Raw genomic sequence first — 24,698 nt, forward strand, 5'->3', positions numbered from 1 at the left:
ATTTCATAATTCAATAATTTCATAATTTAACTATTTAATAATTACATGTATTTATAATTTAATAGTATAATAATTCAAAAATTTGATAATTGAATAATCTAAAAATTTAATTATTTAATAGTTTATTAATTTAGTATTTTTTGAAGGCTTGTACAAATTTCACTCAAAGCATTTGTCTCTCGGTTCTGGTCAAGATCGAGGAGAAGGGGAGAAACAAACTTAATTTCAAAGGAGCACAGTTTTTAAAAAATAAACCACAGTTTAAAAAATTATACAAAAAGTATCACACAATATTAAATTCATTGAATGGTTTGATTCTGAAATTACAGAGAATATTAGAATTTGATAGTTTTATAAATTTAATAATGTTATATTTTTAACAATCTATTGATTGAAGTTTTATGCAATTCTAATACTCTAGACATTGGTCTGGAATTCTTTTTTGGTTCATTTTCCTTTTATTATTTTGTTTTATAAAGTAATATTTTTTATAATGATGTTATATTTATTTTTATATTTTTTTATGATCATTGATCGTCTTATTTCAAAACCCAAGCTCATAATAAAGTACATCTTAAACTCGAATTGATCATAACGATTCCAAAAGAACTCAACATTTGAGTCTCTATTTCATACAATCACAACATGTGCCGCAACACTTTGACATAGAAATCGCACCGGTCGCACATTGTACACACACTTTCGCGCACATTGACTAAGCTTTCAAAATGACATATAGTCAATATTTATCACGATGTTCATGATATTTAAGAAAAATGCTAGAATCATTAACATTCAAATTTTGCTTGCTCAAAACAGTGATCAATTTACGCCCCATCCACATATTGTTCAAGTTGTTATTTTATTTTTATCAATTCGTTCTCGCATGGCAGCCGCGAAAAAGCTTAGACCAAAAACTACCCACACTGATACGGCGGCGAGTGTGTAGCAACAAAAACAAGTTTTGTTCCTGATTAAAAAGCAAAAAAATAAAAGTTGGAGGTCTGGCCTGACTGCCTGTCGCCGTAGTCGCCCAGTTCAGTTCCTTTCCAAACGTCCCGGTGGCAGCAGCAGCAGCGACGACAGAACTTTCCCTTCTTCGTGATTAGTTTTTTGGTTCCCCCTTGGACAAAATGGCCCTGGTCAGACTTTTGGCACTGCAGGTAAGACTTAATTGCGGGGTCATTTTGAAGCATTATCAGCGAATTATCGTTATGTAATGCGAACATTTATTTTTTGGAAAATGTGGCAAAACTGCGACATATTCCAACTTCTTGAAGCATGTGTTAGTGTATTCTTGAGAATATTTTTAGAAATTTATTTAACAGTGTCTGTGCGTGACGGTGCCGAAATTTTGGCCTGGTTCAAGGTCAGCATACATCGGGCGATTATTATGGGAAGGGCTGTAGTTCTTAAGTTTGGAATTTAATAACATTATCAGCGCATTGTGAAGCTGAGCAAACTACTTGATATGATGTCTATAGCAAAGTTTGAGGTCGTTTCAGTTTTATCTATGTCAAATATTCTGCATAACCGATAAGAAATGAAAAGTCACATGTCTCTCCAAGTTTGAAATCAGGATTTTTCTAAATAAAAAGGTTCAATACTTCAAAAATAAAGAATCGTCACACGTGTCACGATCGCATCCAACGTGCCCCCAAGTGTCAAGTTTGTAAGGGTCGTCCAACGATAGCACATCGCCAATTGGTTCTATCAATTTAAAGCAATCATAACAGCAGTGCGCGGTGGTTTGTTATGCAACCCCCTCGCGCCACACTGTGCGTCGTAGAGCAGATTTACCTTCCAGAAATGTAGCGAGCGGCTTAAGTGTGCGCGTTGCATTTGAATTTCAATGACGGAAGTCGGCACCTGGCGCCACTTCCGTGACCTTTGGTGTTAATTTCTAATCGATGCAGTTCGAGGATCGATTGAGCTTTATTTTGAGTAATAATATTAAAGTTTGAGTAAAGATTAACACTATCAATTTAGCGTGTAGCCATAAAATGTTTTGATTCGCTACACTCTCCAAGGGAAATACTAATTTTTTGTGTAAAATTTACGCATGAAAAGTATTTTAAACACAGCGAAATCCAAGGCAAAAAATCGATGGAATTTTGGAGAATGTCTTAGATTGATTAACGCCCAGAATTTTCGTTATCACGCCATCTGCACTATTGCATAACAATGCATGGAAACATACGACCAGGCGTAATGCGTAAAATGAACAAAAACACATTTCTTGACCTCAAATGAAGTTTTGATAACTATTTAAGTCAAAATCATTCACCAACAACTCATCTCCCACCCAGTGCCGCAATGGACTCCAGCGCAGCTACAGCACGGCGTCCGTGCCCACCACGAAGATGTTCATCGACGGAAAGTTCGTTGACTCTAAGACGACGGAGTGGATCGACCTGCACGATCCCGCCACCAACGACGTGGTGACGCGCGTGCCCAAGTGCACCAACGCCGAGATGGAAGCGGCGGTCGAGTCCTCGAAGAAGGCCTTCAAGACCTGGAGCCAGACGTCGATTCTGGGCCGGCAGCAGGTCATGCTGAAGCTGCAGCACATCATCCGCAACAACATGTCCGAGATTGCCAAGAACATCACGAAGGAACAGGGCAAGACGCTGATTGACGCCGAGGGCGACGTTCTGCGTGGACTTCGTAAGTTTGGAAAACTCGATCAGAATGTTTTGATGCTTATTTTTAACTCATTTTACAGAGGTCGTCGAGCACTGCTGTTCGATCACGAGCTTGCAGATGGGTGAAACCATGCCGAACATCGCCAAGGACATGGACACGTATTCGTACACGTTGCCGCTTGGAGTCACGGCTGGTATTTGTCCGTTCAACTTCCCGGCTATGATTCCGCTGTGGATGTTCCCGGTTGCGATCACCTGTGGCAACACCAGTATTATCAAGCCGTCGGAACGCGTGCCTGGAGCTACGATGATGCTGATGGAGATGCTCAACGAAGCGGGATGCCCACCGGGTGTGGTGAACGTGATTCACGGAGCGCACGATGCCGTGAACTTTATCTGTGACAACCCAGCCATCAAGGCTGTTTCGTTTGTCGGTTCGGATCAGGCCGGAAAGTACATCTACGAGCGTGCGGGACGCAACGGCAAGCGTGTGCAGTCCAACATGGGTGCCAAGAACCACGGAATCATCATGGCTGACGCCAACAAGGAAAACACCTTGAACCAGCTGGCTGGTGCTGCCTTTGGCGCCGCTGGACAACGCTGCATGGCTTTGTCTACCGCTGTATTTGTGGGTGAGTCCAAGCAATGGATCCCCGACCTGGTTGATCGTGCCCGTAAACTGAAGGTCAACGCTGGCCACGTTCCCGGAACCGATGTCGGACCAGTCATTTCGCCCCAGTCCAAGCAGCGCATCAACGAGCTGGTTGAATCGGGTGCCAAGGAGGGCGCCAAGATTGTGCTCGATGGACGTGACATCAAGGTCTCGAACTTCGAGAAAGGAAACTTTGTTGGCCCAACCATCATCACCGACGTCAAGCCGAACATGAAGTGCTACACCGAGGAAATTTTCGGCCCGGTGCTTGTGTGCCTGACCGTTGACACGCTGGACGAAGCCATTGAGTTGGTCAACAACAACCCGTACGGAAACGGAACCGCCATCTTCACCACCAACGGTGCCACCGCCAGGAAGTTCGTCAACGAGATCGATGCCGGCCAGGTTGGCGTGAACGTGCCCATCCCAGTGCCGCTGCCAATGTTCTCGTTCACTGGAACGCGTGGCAGCTTCCAGGGCGATTGCCACTTTTACGGAAAGCAGGGTATTAAGTTCTACACCCAGACCAAGACCGTCACGCAGCTGTGGAGGGAAACGGACGTTTCGCACACCCAGGCCGCCGTCGCCATGCCCACGATGAAGTAAAACTTTACGGGGTCAGGACAAACAGGGATGATGTCTTCCAGGAAACGCGTGCATTTATTAGAGTAAAGACAGAGTTTGTATATTCAGCATTTGAAATGATTTGATATTCGGTTTTTAATAAATACCATCAGTTAAGTGTCACATTAGTGTTTTCTTGTCGCGTTGTTTATTCTAAGAGTTGTTATTATAAAAAAGCGAACAAATCATTGTTTTTTTGCATTACGTCGTAACGGCCATGGCGAACTCCAACACTTATTTGATTATTTCACTAAATCAAATCAAATTATCATTGTTTTTCATGACAATTCATTTAAAGGTCGTGCAGATGAACAATTTAAAGCATTTTTGAGTTTGAAAATACGTTTGGCACATATGATTTTAAGTAAACTAAACCCGAGAATTGCCACACGTGTTCAGACATTTTCGAATACCATTTTAAAGCACAATCCCGAAAGCATAACTTACTCAACTTTGCGTTCCCGTTTTGAGCTTGAGTAGCACGCAGTCAGAAAATGAGTAAAATTTCTTGAGCGTGCACAACTGTTTACGTTTCGATTTTGCTTTCTGTTCCCGTTTTGACAAGAAACTTCAAAAGTTCAAAACAAGAAAATTTGCAGTGTTGTGTTTTGCGAAAATTTGAAGGAAATTTTAAATTTTGATTAAAATCGATTAAATTGCGATTTCAAGATGCACGAGGCGTACATTTTGTACCCGCCGGAGAAGATTCCGGTGCAGATTGAGTCCATGACGGGATTTGGTAGGTGGAAAGCAAATTTTGCCTCGCGATAACAAGATGATTCATGACTGTAAAAATTAATCGATCTTTCAGAAAACAAGCTGATCCTCGGAACCCGGCAGGGCCACCTGCTGATGTACTCCTTCGAGCCGAACCAGGAAACAAACAAGCTGGACCTGCAGCTGCTGCAGTACGACAAGAATTTCAGCAAAAAGCCAATCACTCAAATCGAGGCCATTCCGGAGTACAAACTCATCTTCAGCCTGTCTGATGGGGTGGTCAACGTGCACGACTACAGCCGGCACGGCTTCCCACTGATCCACACGGCCCAGAAGACCAAGGGAGCGACCGTGTTTGCGCTGGACGTTAAAAAGTCTAAATCGCTAACGGGAGAGCTGATTGTGCTGGTTCGGTTGGCGGTCGCGGCCAAGCGGAAGCTGCAATGCTACTACTGGAAGCAGAACACGCTGCTGGAGTTTGGCAACGATATCGACCTGAACGATGTGCCGAAGACGATCGCCTGGAACAACAATCACATCTGCGTCGGCTTCAAGACTGAGTACGTGATGTACGATGTAAGAAGAAGTTAAGATTCTTTCCTTAAAGAATTCATTCTAATTTTTACCAATTCAGATTTCAGGAGAGCAACCGAAAAAGATTGACCTCTTCCCGACCAGCTCGTCCAAGTCGATCGAACCGTGCATTTCTCTCATCGAGGACGACATCTTTGCCGTGGCAAAGGACGAATATCTGGTCACCGTCTATACGGAAAAGTACAAAACCGACGGCAAAGAGAACAACACCGGCTTGGTAAAGCCGGACGCGTCCCTGCTCACCACGAAGGACACCCGCAACCTAAAGTCCCTCATCTGGAGCGAACCGTTCCAAGGGTTGGTGTGGGACGAGCCGTACATCATCGGGCTGATAACCGACGCCATTGAAGTGCGCGTGTTCGACAACCTGGACATGTCCGACAAGGGACTGCTCATTCAAACCATTCCGCAGCTGCAGAAGGCTCGCTTTCTGGCACGTGGCAAGAAGGGGCTGCTGTACGTGGCGTCGGTCTCGCACCTGTGGTGCATTCAGGCCGTGGAGATTTCCAAACAGCGCGAACATTTGCTTCAGGAGGAGAACTTTCATCTGGCGCTGCAGCTGACGGTAAGAGAAGATGATTTTGGGGGTATGATCTGGATTCTCAGCAATTTTTTTCCGAATATTAAAATTTACTCAATTTTACAATACTTGTTATTAATCCTAAAATGTTAGATTTAATGTTTCAAGATTTTTAAAATTTTAAAGTTTTTGGGATTTTGTCTCTTGTACATTTATGAATTCTAGAATTTTTAAATTTAAAACTTTATCTTTTAGCTGATTTTGAAGTTTCCGGGTTCTAGATTTTTTTTTAACTCAAGAATCTTTTTAGGAATTCTACATTTTTTTATTTAAATTTTTTTTTGCTGATCTGCAATTTTTTGAATTTTCAAATTTAGAAATTTTGATATTTTAATTTTTTAAGAATTTTTGCATACTACTTGCAAAAATTACAGCAAAATTATAAAAATCTGAAATCCTAGATTTAATTTAAATTTTAAAAATTCAATGGTTCTGAAATTCTTAATTTCTAAAATTCTAAAAATCTAAAAATATTGAAAAAATAAAAATTAAATTTTGAAAATTTTAAGATTCTTTATAGGATTTTGAAGATTCTTAAAATTCTGAAAATACAAGAAATCAAAAACATAAATTTATTTTTTTCTTAAATTCTTAAATTTTAAAAATTCGGATAAAAAACAAAGATTAAATAATTTTAGCATTCAAAAAAATCTGAAGATCCTAAAAATTTTGAACAATTAAAATCGTCAAAATGTTTAAGATTTTAAAAATTGAAAAAGTTCCAAATTTTTTTATTTACCAATTTGTTGTTAAATTTCTAAAAATTGTAAAAATTTAAAAATAAAAAATATCTTAATTTCTTTAAAAAACTAAAGCTTCTGTTTTAATTTTAAAATGCTTATAAAAAAACATAAAATTGTACAGATTCTAAACATTGCAAAAAAATATTATTTTCAATTTTAAAAAATCTAAAAAATCCGAAAATTTTAAAAATTCTGAAATGTCTTTAAAATTTTAAAAATCCAAAAAGATAAAAAAAAAAACAAAAAAAAACAAAAAATCTTAGGAGTTTAAAAATATACAATAAAAAAATAAAAATTATTAAAACTCTAAGAATTTTAAAAATAATTAAAAATCTAAAAAGTAAAAAAAAACCTCAAAAATTCTAACAACTTTGGAAAATCTAAAAACTTTAAAGATCTAAAACCTAAAAATCATCAAAATTTTGAATATTCTAAAAATTGAAAAAATCCTAAAATTTCTTAAAAAGCTCTAAAAAATTTAAAAATGTAAATTTCTAAAGGAAATTCTAAAACGTCTAAAAATCCTAAACTTCTGAAAATTCTAAAATAATAAAATATTGAATTCTAAAAAATCACAAATTCTTAACATTTTTATTTCTTAACAATTTTAAAATAAAAAAAATAAATTTAAATAAAAACTAAAAAAAAACTAAAAATTCTGAAAATAGTAATATTTTTATAAAAATCAACATTTCTATAATTTTCTAAAAACTCAAAATACAAAACAACATAAATTTCTAAAATCTTAGAATTTTTAAATTATCAATATTTTAAATTCTGAAACCCTAAACTTGTAAAAATCCAAAATTCTAGTATTCCGAATTTCCAGAAGGAGAACTTTCATCTGGCGCTGCAGCTGACGGTAAGAGAAGATGATTTTGGGGGTATGATCTGGATTCTCAGCAATTTTTTTCCGAATATTAAAATTTACTCAATTTTACAATACTTGTTATTAATCCTAAAATGTTAGATTTAATGTTTCAAGATTTTTAAAATTTTAAAGTTTTTGGGATTTTGTCTCTTGTACATTTATGAATTCTAGAATTTTTAAATTTAAAACTTTATCTTTTAGCTGATTTTGAAGTTTCCGGGTTCTAGATTTTTTTTTAACTCAAGAATCTTTTTAGGAATTCTACATTTTTTTATTTAAATTTTTTTTTGCTGATCTGCAATTTTTTGAATTTTCAAATTTAGAAATTTTGATATTTTAATTTTTTAAGAATTTTTGCATACTACTTGCAAAAATTACAGCAAAATTATAAAAATCTGAAATCCTAGATTTAATTTAAATTTTAAAAATTCAATGGTTCTGAAATTCTTAATTTCTAAAATTCTAAAAAATCTAAAAAATATTGAAAAAAATAAAAATTAAATTTTGAAAATTTTAAGATTCTTTATAGGATTTTGAAGATTCTTAAAATTCTGAAAATACAAGAAATCAAAAACATAAATTTATTTTTTTTTCTTAAATTCTTAAATTTTAAAAAATTCGGATAAAAAAACAAAGATTAAATAATTTTAGCATTCAAAAAAAAATCTGAAGATCCTAAAAAATTTTGAACAATTAAAATCGTCAAAATGTTTAAGATTTTAAAAATTGAAAAAGTTCCAAATTTTTTTTTATTTACCAATTTGTTGTTAAATTTCTAAAAATTGTAAAAATTTAAAAATAAAAAATATCTTAATTTCTTTAAAAAACTAAAGCTTCTGTTTTAATTTTAAAATGCTTATAAAAAAACATAAAATTGTACAGATTCTAAACATTGCAAAAAAATATTATTTTCAATTTTAAAAAATCTAAAAAATCCGAAAATTTTAAAAATTCTGAAATGTCTTTAAAATTTTAAAAATCCAAAAAGATAAAAAAAAAAACAAAAAAAAACAAAAAATCTTAGGAGTTTAAAAATATACAATAAAAAAATAAAAATTATTAAAACTCTAAGAATTTTAAAAATAATTAAAAATCTAAAAAGTAAAAAAAAAACCTCAAAAATTCTAACAACTTTGGAAAATCTAAAAACTTTAAAGATCTAAAACCTAAAAATCATCAAAATTTTGAATATTCTAAAAATTGAAAAAATCCTAAAATTTCTTAAAAAGCTCTAAAAAATTTAAAAATGTAAATTTCTAAAGGAAATTCTAAAACGTCTAAAAATCCTAAACTTCTGAAAATTCTAAAATAATAAAATATTGAATTCTAAAAATCACAAATTCTTAACATTTTTATTTCTTAACAATTTTAAAATAAAAAAAATAAATTTAAATAAAAACTAAAAAAAAACTAAAAATTCTGAAAATAGTAATATTTTTATAAAAATCAACATTTCTATAATTTTCTAAAAACTCAAAATACAAAACAACATAAATTTCTAAAATCTTAGAATTTTTAAATTATCAATATTTTAAATTCTGAAACCCTAAACTTGTAAAAATCCAAAATTCTAGTATTCCGAATTTCCAGAATTCAGAAATCAAATTTTTTTTTAAAGTATAACTTCGCCAAATTTTAAAATTCTCAATATTCAAAAATTCTGAAATTCTTAACTTCTAAAAATGTTAAATTGTAGAATCTAGAAAAAAATCGGAAAGTTTAAAATTCCTAAACTTTAATAATTCTGAAGTGCTCGAAATCAAAAGTATAGAAAATTCTTTGGTATTTTTTAAGAATAGATATTAAAAATCTAAATATTAAAAAAAATCCAAAAATTTCTTCCAATTTAAAAATAAATCAAAAAACTTTAAAGGTCTAAAAGTAAAAATCCTTAAAATTTTTAACATTCTAAAAATTGGAAAAAAAACTTAATATTTCTTAAAAAAGGTCTAGAAATTTTAAAAATCATAAATTTCTAAAGGAAATTCGGAGAATTCAAAACATTCCTCAAATTTGAAAAATTCTAAAAATCCTAAAAGGTTTAAAAAAAAACAAAAATCTTAAAAATCTATAAATTCTTAAAAATATAAATATTCTTAAAAATAAAGAAAAACTACAAAAATTCTTAATTTTTTAATTTATATGAATTCTAAAAAATTAAAATAAAACTAAAAATTCTGAAAATTGTAAAAAATAGTAATTCGGTAAATAAAAAAAATCAAATTTCTTAAAAATTAAAATACACAAAAACATAAATTTCAAAAATCTTAGAATTTTAAAATTCTGAGATCCTGAAAATTCTAAACGGAATCGACGTAACACCTTATAATGTGGCCCTCTTAAACCTTGCGGTTTCGTCAACGGATCCACAGGCGTGTATCGTTCTTTTTGCGACAAGACTCCGCCTCCCGGGTCTCCTAAGTGTGAAGGTATGGGCACGGGGAGAGGGCACCGAATACCTATATTTACACTTAGAATTTTTTGCGTCCGCCCCGGGATTCGAACCGGCGACCTCTGGATTGTGAGTCCAGTGCGCGGTCCGATTGATCCACACAGGCAGACAAGAAAAATAATTCTAGAAATCCGAATTCACAGAATTCTGAAATCAACCATTTTTTAAAGTCTGTAACAACTTTTCAATAGGGCGAAACCCTCAGATGTAAACAAACTGAGTTTTTGTCAGAATCATATAAAGCGAACAAAACTGATCCTAAAACACCCTCCATCATCACAAAATTCCGAAAATACGTAGTTTTACAAGCAAAAAACAAAAGGGCTAATCAACGACATCAATCAAAACAAACCAAATTGAGTTTTCGCCCTTGTGTTTTCACCCAATCACGAGGGGCGAATGTAGTGTTTTCTGCAAGTTCCGACGTATATTTAGAAACACCAAATTTTCGTTATAATTTAGTAAATTTTAACCTGACAATCCTCAAAATGGATCAAAATGTATGTTTCTGATGTCTCTGACCACAATTCCACAACAAACACAGATTTGTATGATCCTAAATACATTACTTTTTAATTTCAATTATTGTAGTATCGGATCTGGTCTGGATTCACAATCTAGATATGAAGGTCCATAATTTACCGGTTCTTGGAACATCCGGGGATTCTGGGTCTAGCAGTTGCAGGACAAAAGTTAGTGTAGGGAGGTTTAGGAGAAATGCCGTACAAAATCATCGCCTCCGTAACCATTGAAGCTATGCAAAGATAGAGAAGGCAGGATGGTGTCGCGGGGTGGCCTAGTCGTCAGGTGCCATGTCTCCCACTTCCGGCGGGGACACCCCAAGGAACGTCACTTCAATATAGACCACATCGTCAAACCAACTTGCTACTTACGGTGTATCCTGGCTCAAAGATTCTTGGCCTGAATCGGACTCCTTCTGAAGGCTTTCTAGACCAATTTTTTTTTATCACTGAGGTTGCAAATATCACTATATTATCACTGACTGTAACGTTTCACAATGATAAAATAGTTGTTTCACCCCTTTTTTCTTTAAAAACCCGAAAAATGAACAAAAAACCAAAAGGGCGAATCTGTTGTTTACTTTTGCTTTGCGGCGTAACCTGACGGGCTAAACCGTTGTTTTGGTTGAGTGGGTGGCGAATACGGTGGGGCGAAAATGGAGGCACGCTCTTCAAAAAGGCGTAATTTGTTTTTCTCAATTTTTAATAGCAAAAATACCTTAATTAATTTCAAATTGCTCTCTATGATGAAATTATTGCTATTTTCTATTACGTTTTGACAAAATTGATGGTTTTCATGCTTTTTTGTGGAAATAGGAATTGATCGGAATTGCAAAATTTTGAAAGTGATTTTCCCGAAATGGTAGGATCGTAGGTTTCGCCCTTTTGAAATGTTGTTACTGAAGTATAAATTTGCATAATTTTAAATTCCCAATAGCCGTTCAAACAAGGTGTTGCATTGACAAAATATGAATTTTAAAATTGATAAAATAATTCATAATGCTAGAAAACCGGTTTGCACCAATAACAGAATTTTAATCGACTTTATAAGCAACTCAAACTCAAGTAAATTTCTTGATTTCCCCTTGCAGAACATCTCCGACGAGAGCCCAGAATTTAAAGCGACCAAAATAAACGAAATTCAAACCCGTCACGCGTACAATTTGTTCATCAACAAGCACTTCCGCGAGTCGATGAAGGAATTCTCCAAACTCAACACGGATCCGATTGACGTGATTCGGCTGTTTCCCGACTTGCTGCCGGACAGCGGGAAAAACAAGCTCAGTTCGTACTCGAAAAAGCCGGCACCGGTGCTGGACGAAAAGGACATCGAAAATGGGCTGGTTGCGCTGATTGACTATTTGACCGAGATCCGGTACAGTCTGCGGCAGGACTTGGTGAATAAAACTGATTCCAAACTTTCTGCCGGGAAGAACATCTCCGCGCTGTTGTCCATTATCGATACAACGCTTTTGAAGTGCTATTTGCAAACGAGTGATTCGATGGTCGCCTCGGTTCTACGCATGAACTATTGCTACTTGGAGGAATCCGAGCGCGTGTTGAAAAAGTACGACAAATACGTGGAACTCATCATCCTGTACCAAACCAAAGGCCAGCACAAGCGGGCACTGCAACTACTGCAAGCCCAAGCTGAAACTCTGGGATCTCCGCTGTACGGGCACGATCGAACGATTCAGTACTTGCAGCATTTGGGCAACGAGAACAAACATCTGATTTACGAATTTGCTGGTTGGGTGCTGGAGAAGCATCCCGACGATGGGCTGAAAATCTTTATCGAAGACATTCCCGAGGTTGAGAATCTGCCGCGTGCGGAGGTGTTGGACTTCCTGCTGAAGGACCACAAACAGCTGGTTGTTCGCTATCTGGAGCATATTATTAACGTTTGGAACGAGCAGAAGGCGTTGTTCCACAACATTTTGATCCAGCAGTACCGGGAGAAGCTGATTGCCCTCAAAACCGACCCCGATATTGAAAGTGACGTGTTAGTAATTCGAGTTGTTTTTAGTTATTTCAAATTGTTCAAGTATCTGTTCTTTTCAGTCAAAAGAAAACCGCTCGAGACACCATCAACGGTAAACTGCTTGCCTTTCTGCGCAAATCCAAACTCTATCATGCGGAAAAGGTTCTGGGAGAGTTCCCGTACACTGATCTGTTTGAAGCACGCGCCATTATTTTAGGTCGTTTGGGTATGTAAATTTAAAAGATTTCTTAATTCTCTTTTAAATTACCCTTCCTTTCCTCAGGCAAACACGAAAAGGTTCTCGCCATCTTCGTCCAACTGCTCGGCGACTTCGACAAGGCCGTCGAGTACTGCGACGAAACGTACGACAGCGATGATCCAAAAAGCTCCGACGTGTACGTCACCCTCATCAAAACCATCCTCACACCCCCGACCGCCCCTCCCTACAGCGACCTGGAGCTGCACCCGCGCTGCCTCAAACCCGACATCGACACCGTCCTGGCCATTATGGAGAAGAACGCCAAAAAGATCAACCCGTACGCGGTGCTGCAAATCCTGCCGGACGACATTCCGCTGGAATCGATCAAGAACTTTCTCGAAATCGCCCTGAACCATCATCTGGAGCGGAAGCGCAAAACGCAGATCCTGAAGGGGCTGTACTACGCGGAACATCTGCAGACGCACGAGCAGAAGATCCACTACGAGTCGAGGCACTTTCTCGTGACCGAGCTGAGCGTGTGTCCGGTGTGCAAGAAGAAGTTTAGCTACCAGAGTGCGTTCGTGAGGACGCCGGAAGGCAACATTGTGCACTTTTCGTGCCAGGATAAGATTTGAAGTTGTTTCGTTGATATGTAAGCGTAATATAAACAAAGTTTAATCGAAATATATTAAAGTACCCTTCTAAGTATTTCATTGAAAAATGGTTTGTTATGAAGATGACTGCCGTAAACAAGTTATTCGAGAGTCCAAGGAATGTAAGTACTCACCGTTAAATCTGGTAGAAAAAGCGTCTTCAAATGCAGGCCTCTTCAACATAGACACGACGTTCCAGATGCAGTACTAACGTAGCCGATCATTAACCACCCAACCCCCCACTGACCTCACGTCCGTTTCCGACGTGTTTTTACGGATTCGGACTCCGGCAGCCGGTTCCAGTCAAACTTATACGCACTCACGGACTTTCAACGCGTTAAACGGAAGTTTCAAACTATCCACAACATAAACAAAAACACGGTTCCTCTTTCACTGTCAAAATTATGCACGCTAATACAAGTCTCTTTTCCTTTTGGGTGATAACACACGGTCAACTAAACTTCAATTATTTTTACTGGGGTTGGGTTAATTCTAGGTTGTCTCCACTTCCGGGTGACAAATCAAATTTAGTACCGTTTTATTACTATCCTTTCGGAAGTCGCGTGTTTTGTCGTTTGTTAGTGTCGTTACAAAGTGTAAAGTGTAAAGTGTAAAATCAAAATATTGCGCGTGTTCCCGGAAAAGACACGCGGCAAACCACCCTCGAAACGACGCGCCGCACTTTCGGCAAAATGCGTGCTGTCAAATCTCATACTGCGCGTTTTGTTTTTGTTGATCTTCTTCTTCGAATCGCTTGCCATTGTTGCCGGGTATGTTTTTTATTGCACTAAAAGTGCAGAAAATCACTGACAACAATGTCTATGGCACATTCTGAAATGCCGCGCGGTCTGTAGGGTAGAGTAGTCATCAATGAGACACGGGGAACAATGATAAAATGGCTCTCACAAGACGTAGTTTCAACCAATCTGGCTCATATTTTGGGGACAGGAGTGTCTACTAGATACACGTCTGCCATAGTAGTGACTTTAATTATGGATGCTATCTTGCCAAGTTATTCATACATGTTTGATTCTGGGGTGTAAAAGTAAATTTTGACTAAAAATTACATTTTCGCTCATAGGCTACCATTAACACAAAAACTAATATTTCTCCAAATTTCTTTCGTCATTTCACAGGGCATGAGTTGGGCTACAATGTCCTTTTAATAGGTTTGACCAAAAATTAGAATATACCCAGAATCCAGGGCTGTCTCATTGTTCCCCACTCTTTTCGGCCCATGGGTAACAATGAGACCAATGCTGTTAATCGTTGAAATCAACGGCGTTTATATCATCGATGTCATTGATCAATAACAGTAGGCTACTCCGGTCTGTCACGAAGTTTGACATCTTGGCCAATCTTAATCTGGGTTCTGGAACATGGGTCAAGTGGTCAATTCAGTATTGTATCATAGAAAAACAAATTGTATCGATATTTAGCCACGCGAGACTCTTGCTGAACCCGCCGGAACAATAATTCCGGTGAAAATCCGACAATATCTCGGTTCCCCATTGTCCGTTCTCGCTGTCATTTACACAAGAAAATCCTGGTTGGACTTGGGAACCAAAATGGAGATGGAAGTGACCAGCAATTAGCTAGGGCTTAAATTACGTTTAAAATCCGATCACTTCGGTCCTCTTGGTACACCCGAATACCCGAACAACCATGCCACATCAATTTGAGAATGTTTCCCAATCAAAACATTTATGAAAAAATCGTTCTTTCCTCATAAAACTCTACAGAACTACAAAAGAACGCCGTTGATCAACTCGTTGATTATCGATAATCAACGCGTTGATCAACGCCGTTTAAATCAACGAGTCCGTTGACGTTGACGATTAAATCAACGATGGCTGCGATTACGATTACGTTTAAATTAACGATCATCGACATCGATGACGTTGATTCAACGATTAACAGCATTGAATGAGACACTTTGATTTTTCTTCATTAAACTTTTCAAAATCTATGGAAATCTTTCAAAACATGAATTGAAGTGTTTTTTTGAATATTTATTGAGTTTGAACTTCATTTAACCAAAAATATAAAGTTATTTCGTAAAATATATGGATTTTACAAAATTTAAATACTTTTTAGTATAATTTTTGTTAACTGAAGTTTCATGTTGACAAAATTGTTTGAAAATGTTCAAAGCAAGTCTCCTGCAATAGAGGTTTCTACGTGTGCATGTATTGCGTGTACGTACACAAAAAAGATTGAGGTTAAATGTCCGGCCAGCAAAATCAGATGGTGCGCTAGTGTGCGTACGCGAAACGTCATAAAGCTCTATGGAACAATATAAAAACATGATGTTTTACTAGAAAAGTATGGATTTTTGTAGAGTGTCTCATTGTTCCTTAGCTGTCTCATTGTTCCTGCCAAGTGCGTCTACAATGAGACAGTTGAATAACTCTGGATGTAGACGTCAGATCGATCTCATATTTTGGTCAATGTTAGAACACTTAAAAGAAAGAAAATGCAACAACAAGCTCATTAAAACATGCTGATGAAAAAATATATAAAAATCGTTGAAAGTTAAAAACCAAAAGTGTCTCATTGATGACTACCCTACCCTACCTTTGGAAGAAATGGGCAATACTGGCGCAACTTGTCAAAGCCTGCTTCGACACAGGTTAATGTAAAAGCTAATGGCAGGCTACTAGTTTGTACTACGGGAAATTTGGTGAAAGAATTACAAAAATAACAAAAATTACAAAAAATACAAAAACTACAAAAATTACAAAAATTACAAAAATTACAAAAATTACAAAAATTACAAAAATTACAAAAATTACAAAAATTACAAAAATTACAAAAATTACAAAAATTACAAAAATTACAAAAATTACAAAAATTACAAAAATTACAAAATTACAAAATTACAAAATTACAAAATTACAAAAATTACAAAATTACAAAATTACAAAAATTACAAAAATTACAAAATAACAAAAATTACAAAATTACAAAATTACAAAAATTACAAAAACTACAAAATTACAAAATTACAAAAATTACAAAATTACAAAAATTACAAAAATTACAAAAATTACAAAAATTACAAAAATTACAAAAATTACAAAAATTACAAAAATTACAAAAATTACAAAAATTACAAAAATTACAAAAATTACAAAAATTACAAAAATTACAAAAGATACAAAAAATACAAAAAATACAAAAATACGAAAACTTTTAAAAATAAGTTTCTAAAATTTGTATAAATATCATTGATTAATTTAATGAAATCTAAATAAAAAAATAAAAAGACAAGTTGACAAAATATCATAAATTCAAAATATTCTAACAAATTGCAAAAAGCTTATAAAATAAATATTTAATTCAAAATTCTAGAGCTCTGGAGTTTTTTTTTTGAAAAGGTCCAATAAACCAAATTTCCAGTTTTTGCTTTTTGGGTGTTTTTAGAACCGCCTTGAGTCAGAAGTATTAAAAAACACCCTAAAAGCAAAAATTTAAAATTTGGTTTATTGGTCCTTTAAAAAAAAACTCCAGAGCTCAACATCTAAAAGCAGCACGCGACGGCCATGTGTTGCGCATGAACAAACAAACGTAACAAACGCAACTCCATGTGCCGGTTGGTGGTGGTTGCTATGGCAACGTCTTTTGAAAAACAATCTGTTTCACTTTTCTAGCTTACTGTGGTTTGATTTCAAAAATATTTTAAAAAATATCATGGATCTGTACGATGAAATTTATGAAATCAAAAACGGTCGTGAGGTCGACGATAGCCCGCCACCGGATTTGGACGTTTCGAGTTCGTTGCAGTTCATAAACCAGGAAGAGATTGAAGAGGAGCCGAAGGTGGAAAAGGTATTGTTAGCTCGATTGTTAGTTTGGAATTATGTGATATTGGGTTTTACAACTTTATTTTTTGCAGGGTCAAATTGAGCCGATTCAGAAAATTGAAGAGAATGTTGCTAAACCTTCAAGTATGAATTTTATGATAAAAATTTAATTAATTGAACTAAACTCAATAAATTTACAGAAGGGAAAGATATGCTAATCAAAAGGGAAAGTCTGCAAAAGCAGGAATCGCTATCTGATAGCAGCATTAGCGGTTCCGATGATGAGAAGGAAATGCCAAAAAACCTTGTCGAGGAGAAAGAGTTTAATCCGAAATTTTATGACAACATTGAGGCTCCAAGTGAGGTGAAAGACCTGTTTCAGTATATTACTAGGTTTTCTCCGCAACGAGTGACCATCGATTACAAGTTGAAAATATTCGTACCGGATTTTATTCCGTCGGTTGGCGATATCGACGCCTTTCTTAAAATATGTTCGCCACCGTTCATAAATGAGAACAACAAGAAGATACTGACCGAGCAGATTAAAAAGCTGGGTTTGGAGGTGAGTCGGTGGGCTTGATTCATTAACACAATCTCATAAGATTATGATTTACTAGACATTGGACGAGCCATGTGGGGAGCAGAGTGATCGTGTTCTACTGCAGATGAAAATGAGATCAATTTTCACCAAGCCACTGGAGACGCCATCGGCAATTGCTAAAAGCACAAAGGACATTGACCGTTGGATCACGGAAATACAATCACTCAAGGCAAATCAATCGGCTCAAAATGTGAACGCACTCAAATCAATGATCAATATTGATAATTTGATGTCGGAGTGGCCTGAGGAGGTGGAGAAGCTGCTGGACACGTTCGGATTCCCTTCGGCTAATCTAGATTGTTCGTTGATAAAGTACATTGAGATAGTTTGCAACATTTTCGACATACCGGTTAATCGGAACAATGGTCAGGCAGGTTACATACAAGCGTTGTACAATTTGTTCAATCTTTATTTGGCGGTGAAACAACAAGGTAACGTGTGAATTGTGTTTGAATTCGTCTAAATTATATATTCTACTAAGCACATTGTTTGACTTTGAAATCATTTCAATATCCGAACGTATGAGTTTCTAAAGCCAAACTTCGGAATGGCTAAGAAAGGGAAGTACGTAATGAGGAACCTCGACATGACCATCTGACTGTTTAAGTACAACCGAACTATCGTATACTTGAGTCCGATTTCGTGAATCAATATCAAAAAGTAAAGTACAAATCGGGTGTATCGACTGAACTTTTGATACTTTGTTTCACAGCCAACCGACGGGTGTTCTTCGGTCCAGTAATGGTACCCGGGGACTCCGGTCAACCGGGCGGTCAGAAACAGGAACGCGTCGTAATTGAGGAACGGATTGAAGCTCCACATTCCGGTTATCAGGGCCTTTCCCATCTCTTCAAAGTCTTCCGTTCGTTCTTCCAGGGCTGGCCGAAGAATGTGGTCCTGAATTTGGCGCATCCGTTGCTCGGTGGTCGCCAGACTGTCGGTGCAGATGTTGTACCTAGAATTTATGATATTATGAAAAAATCAATCATATTTTTGGAGTACAACGCAATGTGAATAAAAAATTAGATAGAATCTGGTATTTATTTCTTTATTTCTGAAGTCGCCGAAGTCACCAAATCGATCAGACATCTCATCTCAAAATAAAGATTTAAAAATTTTAAAATACCGCTAAAAAGATATTTAAATGCATTCAAATGCATGGAAATGCAAATTGCAAATGCATGTAAAAAACTCTGTATGCATTTTTGGTTACTAAATAAATTTTGACCCTCTTTCCAAAAGACGAAATTTTCCACAAAATCAATCGATTATTTTTTTTACGTAAGCATTTTTTTCTTGATTTGCCTAAGGCTGGTACAAATATTTTTAAAAGTTTTTGTCACCCCCCCCCCCCTTCAAAATTGGCCCGAAAAATCAAGGGGCAAAAAAAATATTTTTACAATAAACTTTAAAATTTCAATGAAAATTCAAGTGCAACCAACTGAAATCAAATTAAAATACATTCTTCTGCGTTTAAAATCATTTTTAGCATGTTTGGGTTTATTAAAAAATCTTAATATTTTTTGAAAATTTTCGATGCAAAATCTTTTTTTTCGATACAATTTTTGTTTTTGTCAGATCTTAGATTTTTTGAAACCTAATGATTGCAAAACAACTGAACTAGTGTAAAATGCATTTTAAAACACTTTTTTCATTGAAATGTGAAGACTATGGCTTGTTATTTAAATTTTTATTTTTTTTTTAATTTTTTGGCCCCCCCCTTGACCTCGGCCAGGGCCGAGGGACAAAAACTTTTTTAAATATTTGCATCGGCCTAATCATTCGTAGAAGAATGTGTTTTGCAAATCATTTTTAATTAACTTTCCTAAATTACAAAAAAATTGTACAGTTCGTAGTTTGAATTTCAGAAAAAAAATGCTTCGCCTTTTTTATTTTACACAACAAAACAGTTATGCTACTGTACACAATTTGCTAAATATCAATGGATTTAAGAAAATGTTCTTTTTCCTAAAGTTTTTTGGTACCAAAATTCAAAACTTGTATAAAGCATAAAAACCCTTACTTTTACTTATAATAGTTTACAGTCGATCGTACATGTTTTTTTCAATGACAATGATTTTTTTTCTTATTTTTTATCGTGATCAGGGACCAAAACTAACCCTTAGAACAAAATGTCACCCTAATCGAAGAGGGTTCGGGGTAACTACGCAGCGAGTTGGTGGACATTGAAATTCCTATTAGTTTTTTTTCTAGGTTGCAATTTTTTTCTGACTAGACGGATTTCGAAAATTTTACTATTAAACGGCATTTTGAAGTTGGAAATTTTCTCTACAAGCATCTGTGTAAAAAAAAGAAAAACGGTTCGAAAAAAAGTTAAGCGATGAAATATCTTAAATTATTTATATGTGCTTCTTGAACATATGATAAATATTTTTGTATGGTGCCCAATTTCCCCGGGTTTTGAATTTCCCGGGAATTATTTTTAAAAACCCTGGATATTTTTTAAATGGTCATAAAATAGTTTTTTGCTATTCCGTCGTGAAACTACTTACTTTTCCTGTCATTCTTGAACGACGAAAAAGCCTACTTTTCTGTATCAAATATACCAGAATCGAATAGCAACACTTTTCAAAATAAATGCTGAAAAGTTCTACTTTTCAGCACTGAAATGGGTGCTGAAAAGTTGAACTTTTCAGCACTTTTTTCGAAAAGTAACACTTTTCAACATTTTTTTTATTTAAACGATTTATTGACAAAATACATGAAAATTTGACTTAAAATTTCACTCAATGGGTGTTTTTCGAAATTGCAAAAAATGTTGTATGGAACTCGTTGCAAAACTTGATTTTTTCAGCACTCTTCGTATTTATCCAACTCGGTAAACCTCGTTGGATAAATGTACGACTCGTGCTGAAAAAATCCTCTTTTTGCAACTTGTTGCATAAACTACTATTTCAATACATTTGTTCATTTTTAAAATCTAAAATCATAGAATAAGTTGATCTCCATTAATTCGAGATAATCTTGACTACAATATGAACAGAAACATCAGTTTTTAGATAGCTTTAATGTTTTAATTTGATTTTCTTATGTTCTTTTTCGTGTTTTGGATTTAAAATGAACTAAAATTCTTTATCCAACGCGTTTTAGATTAAGTAAGTTTCTTATAAAGAAAAAAAAACATGTTTATGTATATATGTATTTGATAATGTCTAAAAACAAAAAAAAGGAAGGAAAATTACATCTAGTCAGTGCTAAATTTTATATAAGTTAAGAATTTTGGTGTTTTGCACATAACATAATTTTCTAAAAATCTTGTTTCTCAATTAAAGTCAATACCGCCAACTAAGGCGATTCACGATATTCGAGGGCAAAAAAAATGGCTTCAACATATGAACAGATAAAATATGAAAATTATTTTGAATATTTTTTTTAACTGTAATACCAAATCATAAAAAAATATAAAGATAAAATTCAAAGAGCCAGCTCATTTTCGGACTCGTAAAATTTCAGCAATTTTCCATAATATGCCACATTTATGCTGATATATGCCCAACAATTATTTTAGTGCTTTAAAATCATATCGATTACTATTGTTACTAAGTATTCAACAAAATATATATTTTATTTTCAATTTTGGGAAAACCAGGGCTATTTTTTTCAAGTAAATGTCAGGTCTCTTAAAAAAAGTCGCCTGCGTAATTCTACTCTTCAATGTAAGTAATAATGTGCCTGATATGTTTTGATCATTTAAAATAACAATGAAAAAATTGCTACTTTGTATAAATGATTATAATATTTTTCATGAAATATGTAGGCATACAATGATACCCCTGCATTTAATTTCAATTTTGGAAATAAAAAAAAATGTGCCTTTGAAAACATAAACAAAATTTGGATGTTTAAAAAAGTGAAAAAAAAAAAAACTGTACAACGATTAGATTATACTTACTGATCTTGTATTCCAATCATGTAGCCGATCACGCGCCAGAAATGAACCATCGCTTCCATATCTTCAACGCTGTATTGTATTCCAAGCTTCTTGTAGCCCAGCACGACGTAGCTACGAAGAATTGGACAGGTTTTTTTTTTCATTCCACCAAAACATAATTTCACAAAATCATTTTACCCAACGAAACCAAACTGCGTCACTGCCATGTCTTTTTGAGCGATTATTCTCCCGGAAAGTTTGGAACTGCTACGTTTGCTGGTCGCCGCATGCGTCCTTCTGACGTAGGCAATCGACTTCCACGACGTTGATCCTGGCGTTAGATCTTCGTAGTACCAGTTAAGGGTGTGCATTATCGTCGCCACATATCTTCGATAGGCCGTCATAGCCGTCGAGGACTGCTTCGTGTAGATGAGCACGTTCAAGATGCTGGGCACGGCCAAGATCACCAGCAGTCCACACAACATGGCCACGTACATCGCAAATAGGTTCCGCTTGAAGAACTGCTGTGCCCTGTGTGGACGCAAAACGGCTCCAATTAGACAAATGGCATGTCGTTCCTATACTGTCGTCATACCGTTTGAACTTGCCATCGTCGTACCACTCGGGGAGTTGCAGCTCGTACGCGTCAACATCGCTGTCCACGGGCAGCGAAGAGCCACACTTGAGCAGGTTGCGCAGAAAGTCCGACCCATCGTCGTCCGCTGGAAAGAGAAAGTTCGTAGCTGTACAACGGGTGAGAATCACTGAGGCTGGTTTTGTTAACATGTATCATTTCTTCACTCTTTGTTCAAATTAGAAAAAAAAATTTCAAACAATACTTTTTGACTGCTTCTCGTCACCACCCATTTCACGAACGGTCACTTGATAAACGATCGCCGAAGATCACGAGGAATTTCATTGATCGCACAGAGAGGAACACTCTCTCCCTTTAATGCGTGCGATCGGTACGCCTCAACTAACCGACTGACTGTCTGTGCGGAAACAGCGTTCGGATGAAAATCAACTGGTTTGCCGTGAACGCCCAAGTTGTTCAACCGGTTCTCAAAATATGCAATGCCGCAGGCAGGTGTTTGTGTATGTTTCTAATTTTTCGCAGAGATGTTTGCGTTGTTGATCATATCAAATTATCTACAAGGTTTTCAAGGTTATTATGAGAAAAGAATAACAAGAATATCTAAACATAAAGCAGCTTTGATATTAGTTCAATATTACTCATTTGTTGAATTCAGTTGTTTGAAGAAGTACCTAAAGTAGTTGTGATTTGAGAAAATAATTTCAAGACCATTGAAGTTCATTCCATTCATAACGGATTGCAATTAGCCGGCAATATACGAAGTGCGTTGTATGACGTTGTTTTTCTCTTCTCTCCATTCATCATTTGCTGATATGTCTGTATTTTCTTTCAAGCGTTTTTAGTTTCATCATGTGAAACTCTTGTGTGCACAGCGATCTTTGCGTTCAACTTGTATGCAAGGTTTCTTTTATTTGGTTCAAACTGAAATTTAACAAGGCATTGCAAAAACATTGTTTTAAATTATTGTTTGTGCAATATTTTTTGTTATTTTAAGTTATCTGTGATTAATCTTGATAAATCGATTTTTATAGAAACATTAAATTGAGAAAAATTGCATTAAACTATTAATGAAGGACCAAGGCAGGGAATTTTATACATGTATATCGAATATAACATGATACACCCTTTTCTTTATTTTTATAGTTACTAATGGCGTGGATAATAGGCAATTATTGATTTACCGTTTTTATAATCATGTATCACAACCAAAATTTTTATTTGACTGCAATACTCTAAATGTTTAATTTTTGTTCAAGGTTACGTTTACAGAAGTATGTTATAATTCGTTTTATTTTTAATTAATTTATGTCATAATTTTCTCAAGTTTCTGTTTACTTGAGATTCTTGAGATACATGTTTAATGGCGTCTAAAAGTGTTACATCGTTATGGATGTAACATTAGGAATTTTTTTTCTGTGTATGTTTACTAGAGAAAATTGAAATCAATTTTTGAAAATTCATCTATTATGCAGCACAAATGATCAGAAAACTAGAAAATCAACTTTTCAATGAAAAATTACATGGTTGTGTTAAGTTTCACTTAGATTTAAAGGTTTAATAAAACTGCAAAACACAAAAAAATAGTTTCAATAGAAAATTTGTGAATCCGGTTTTCTGACTCAAAATAGTCCTCCAACAACTTTCAGGGTGAATTAGCGAGTTTAATGAAACCTGTAGACTAACCGTGGCAACACATTAAAGCACATACTTTTTTAAACCTTTCACTAAGCTTTTTGCTGGAACAAACATAAGTTGCTTTAATTATTTTATCGCATAGGTTCAAATTATAATTTGCGATGAAATCGTTAGAAATAATAATAATGAAATGTCATGAATTCTGATTAAACAACTCAATTAAATTAAATTGGTTTTTATTTAGATTTATTTTCAAGTATCTTTAAACAGGCATGAAACTATCACAAACAGACAAACTCGCACTTTTGGACAGTTTTGTAGCTTGCCTGCTTTGTTTGTTTCCCTGCATGTGATGACCGTGATGACAGAAACGTCAACCTGCATACATTTGTGTTGAACGAGCAAACGGTCAAACACGAAAAAGTGCGAGTTTGTTTGTCATATTCTAATACCACCTTTAGATTTTGCACCTAAAAAATGCGGTAAAAATGTCTTAGGCGTCAATACAAAATAAATTCGAGCCAGTGAGTTTTTTTTCTTTTTTTCAGAATGCTTGAAATCTTTGACGCTTCTGCAACCCAACCCTGCCTTTAGACGGGCTTCGATTTAGAAAATCGCCAAAAATCTATTTTTCAACCAATTTTTGATCTTTATAAAGCATTAGAAAGAAGAACTCTTGAAATTTTAGAAAATTTATGGATTGGAAGTTGTACTAGTTTTATGTGACTTTGCCAATGTTTTTAAAAATGTCTTTTTTCATTGCCATTGCCTATATTTTAAATAACAAGAAGTTTGCAGTAGGTTTTCTAGTGTCCTAGACTATGCCTCTACTCATTTTTCTACAATTAAAATGATAATGGTACCATTTTATAGCAGAAAATGTGAAAAAGAAGCAAAAAATTGAAAAAGTGACTGTAAAAAAAAATAAAAAAAGGAT

General features: G+C 35.1%; 4 protein-coding genes across 4 annotated transcripts; 3 read left to right on the plus strand and 1 right to left on the minus strand.

Moving 5' to 3' along the window:
* The first annotated feature begins 916 nt into the window (after positions 1 to 916).
* On the plus strand, positions 917 to 4,044 carry LOC6042654 (probable methylmalonate-semialdehyde dehydrogenase [acylating], mitochondrial). Its single transcript, XM_001853191.2, has 3 exons — positions 917 to 1,163; positions 2,310 to 2,667; positions 2,726 to 4,044. The coding sequence occupies exons 1-3, from the start codon at positions 1,134 to 1,136 to the stop codon at positions 3,901 to 3,903; spliced, it is 1,566 nt and encodes a 521-aa protein (XP_001853240.1). The 5' UTR covers positions 917 to 1,133; the 3' UTR covers positions 3,904 to 4,044.
* A 432-nt stretch (positions 4,045 to 4,476) lies between these two features.
* LOC6042655 (vam6/Vps39-like protein) lies at positions 4,477 to 13,287 on the plus strand. The gene is made up of 6 exons (XM_001853196.2): positions 4,477 to 4,660; positions 4,733 to 5,214; positions 5,273 to 5,797; positions 11,491 to 12,401; positions 12,461 to 12,606; positions 12,664 to 13,287. The coding sequence occupies exons 1-6, from the start codon at positions 4,591 to 4,593 to the stop codon at positions 13,212 to 13,214; spliced, it is 2,685 nt and encodes an 894-aa protein (XP_001853245.2). The 5' UTR covers positions 4,477 to 4,590; the 3' UTR covers positions 13,215 to 13,287.
* A 3,584-nt stretch (positions 13,288 to 16,871) lies between these two features.
* On the plus strand, positions 16,872 to 18,124 carry LOC6042656 (intraflagellar transport protein 46 homolog). The gene is made up of 4 exons (XM_038265366.1): positions 16,872 to 17,063; positions 17,131 to 17,182; positions 17,239 to 17,600; positions 17,656 to 18,124. Exons 1-4 carry the CDS (start codon positions 16,926 to 16,928, stop codon positions 18,079 to 18,081), a joined length of 978 nt encoding a protein of 325 aa, XP_038121294.1. The 5' UTR covers positions 16,872 to 16,925; the 3' UTR covers positions 18,082 to 18,124.
* LOC6042657 (rubber oxygenase) lies at positions 18,031 to 22,545 on the minus strand. Its single transcript, XM_001853207.2, has 5 exons — positions 22,371 to 22,545; positions 22,127 to 22,253; positions 21,730 to 22,062; positions 21,553 to 21,663; positions 18,031 to 18,594 (listed from the first exon to the last, which is right to left on the minus strand). The coding sequence occupies exons 1-5, from the start codon at positions 22,396 to 22,398 to the stop codon at positions 18,141 to 18,143; spliced, it is 1,053 nt and encodes a 350-aa protein (XP_001853256.2). The 5' UTR covers positions 22,399 to 22,545; the 3' UTR covers positions 18,031 to 18,140.
* Positions 22,546 to 24,698: the final 2,153 nt, after the last annotated feature.

This window comes from Culex quinquefasciatus, chromosome 3 (assembly GCF_015732765.1).
Source record: "Culex quinquefasciatus strain JHB chromosome 3, VPISU_Cqui_1.0_pri_paternal, whole genome shotgun sequence".
NCBI classification, from domain to species: domain Eukaryota; kingdom Metazoa; phylum Arthropoda; class Insecta; order Diptera; family Culicidae; genus Culex; species Culex quinquefasciatus.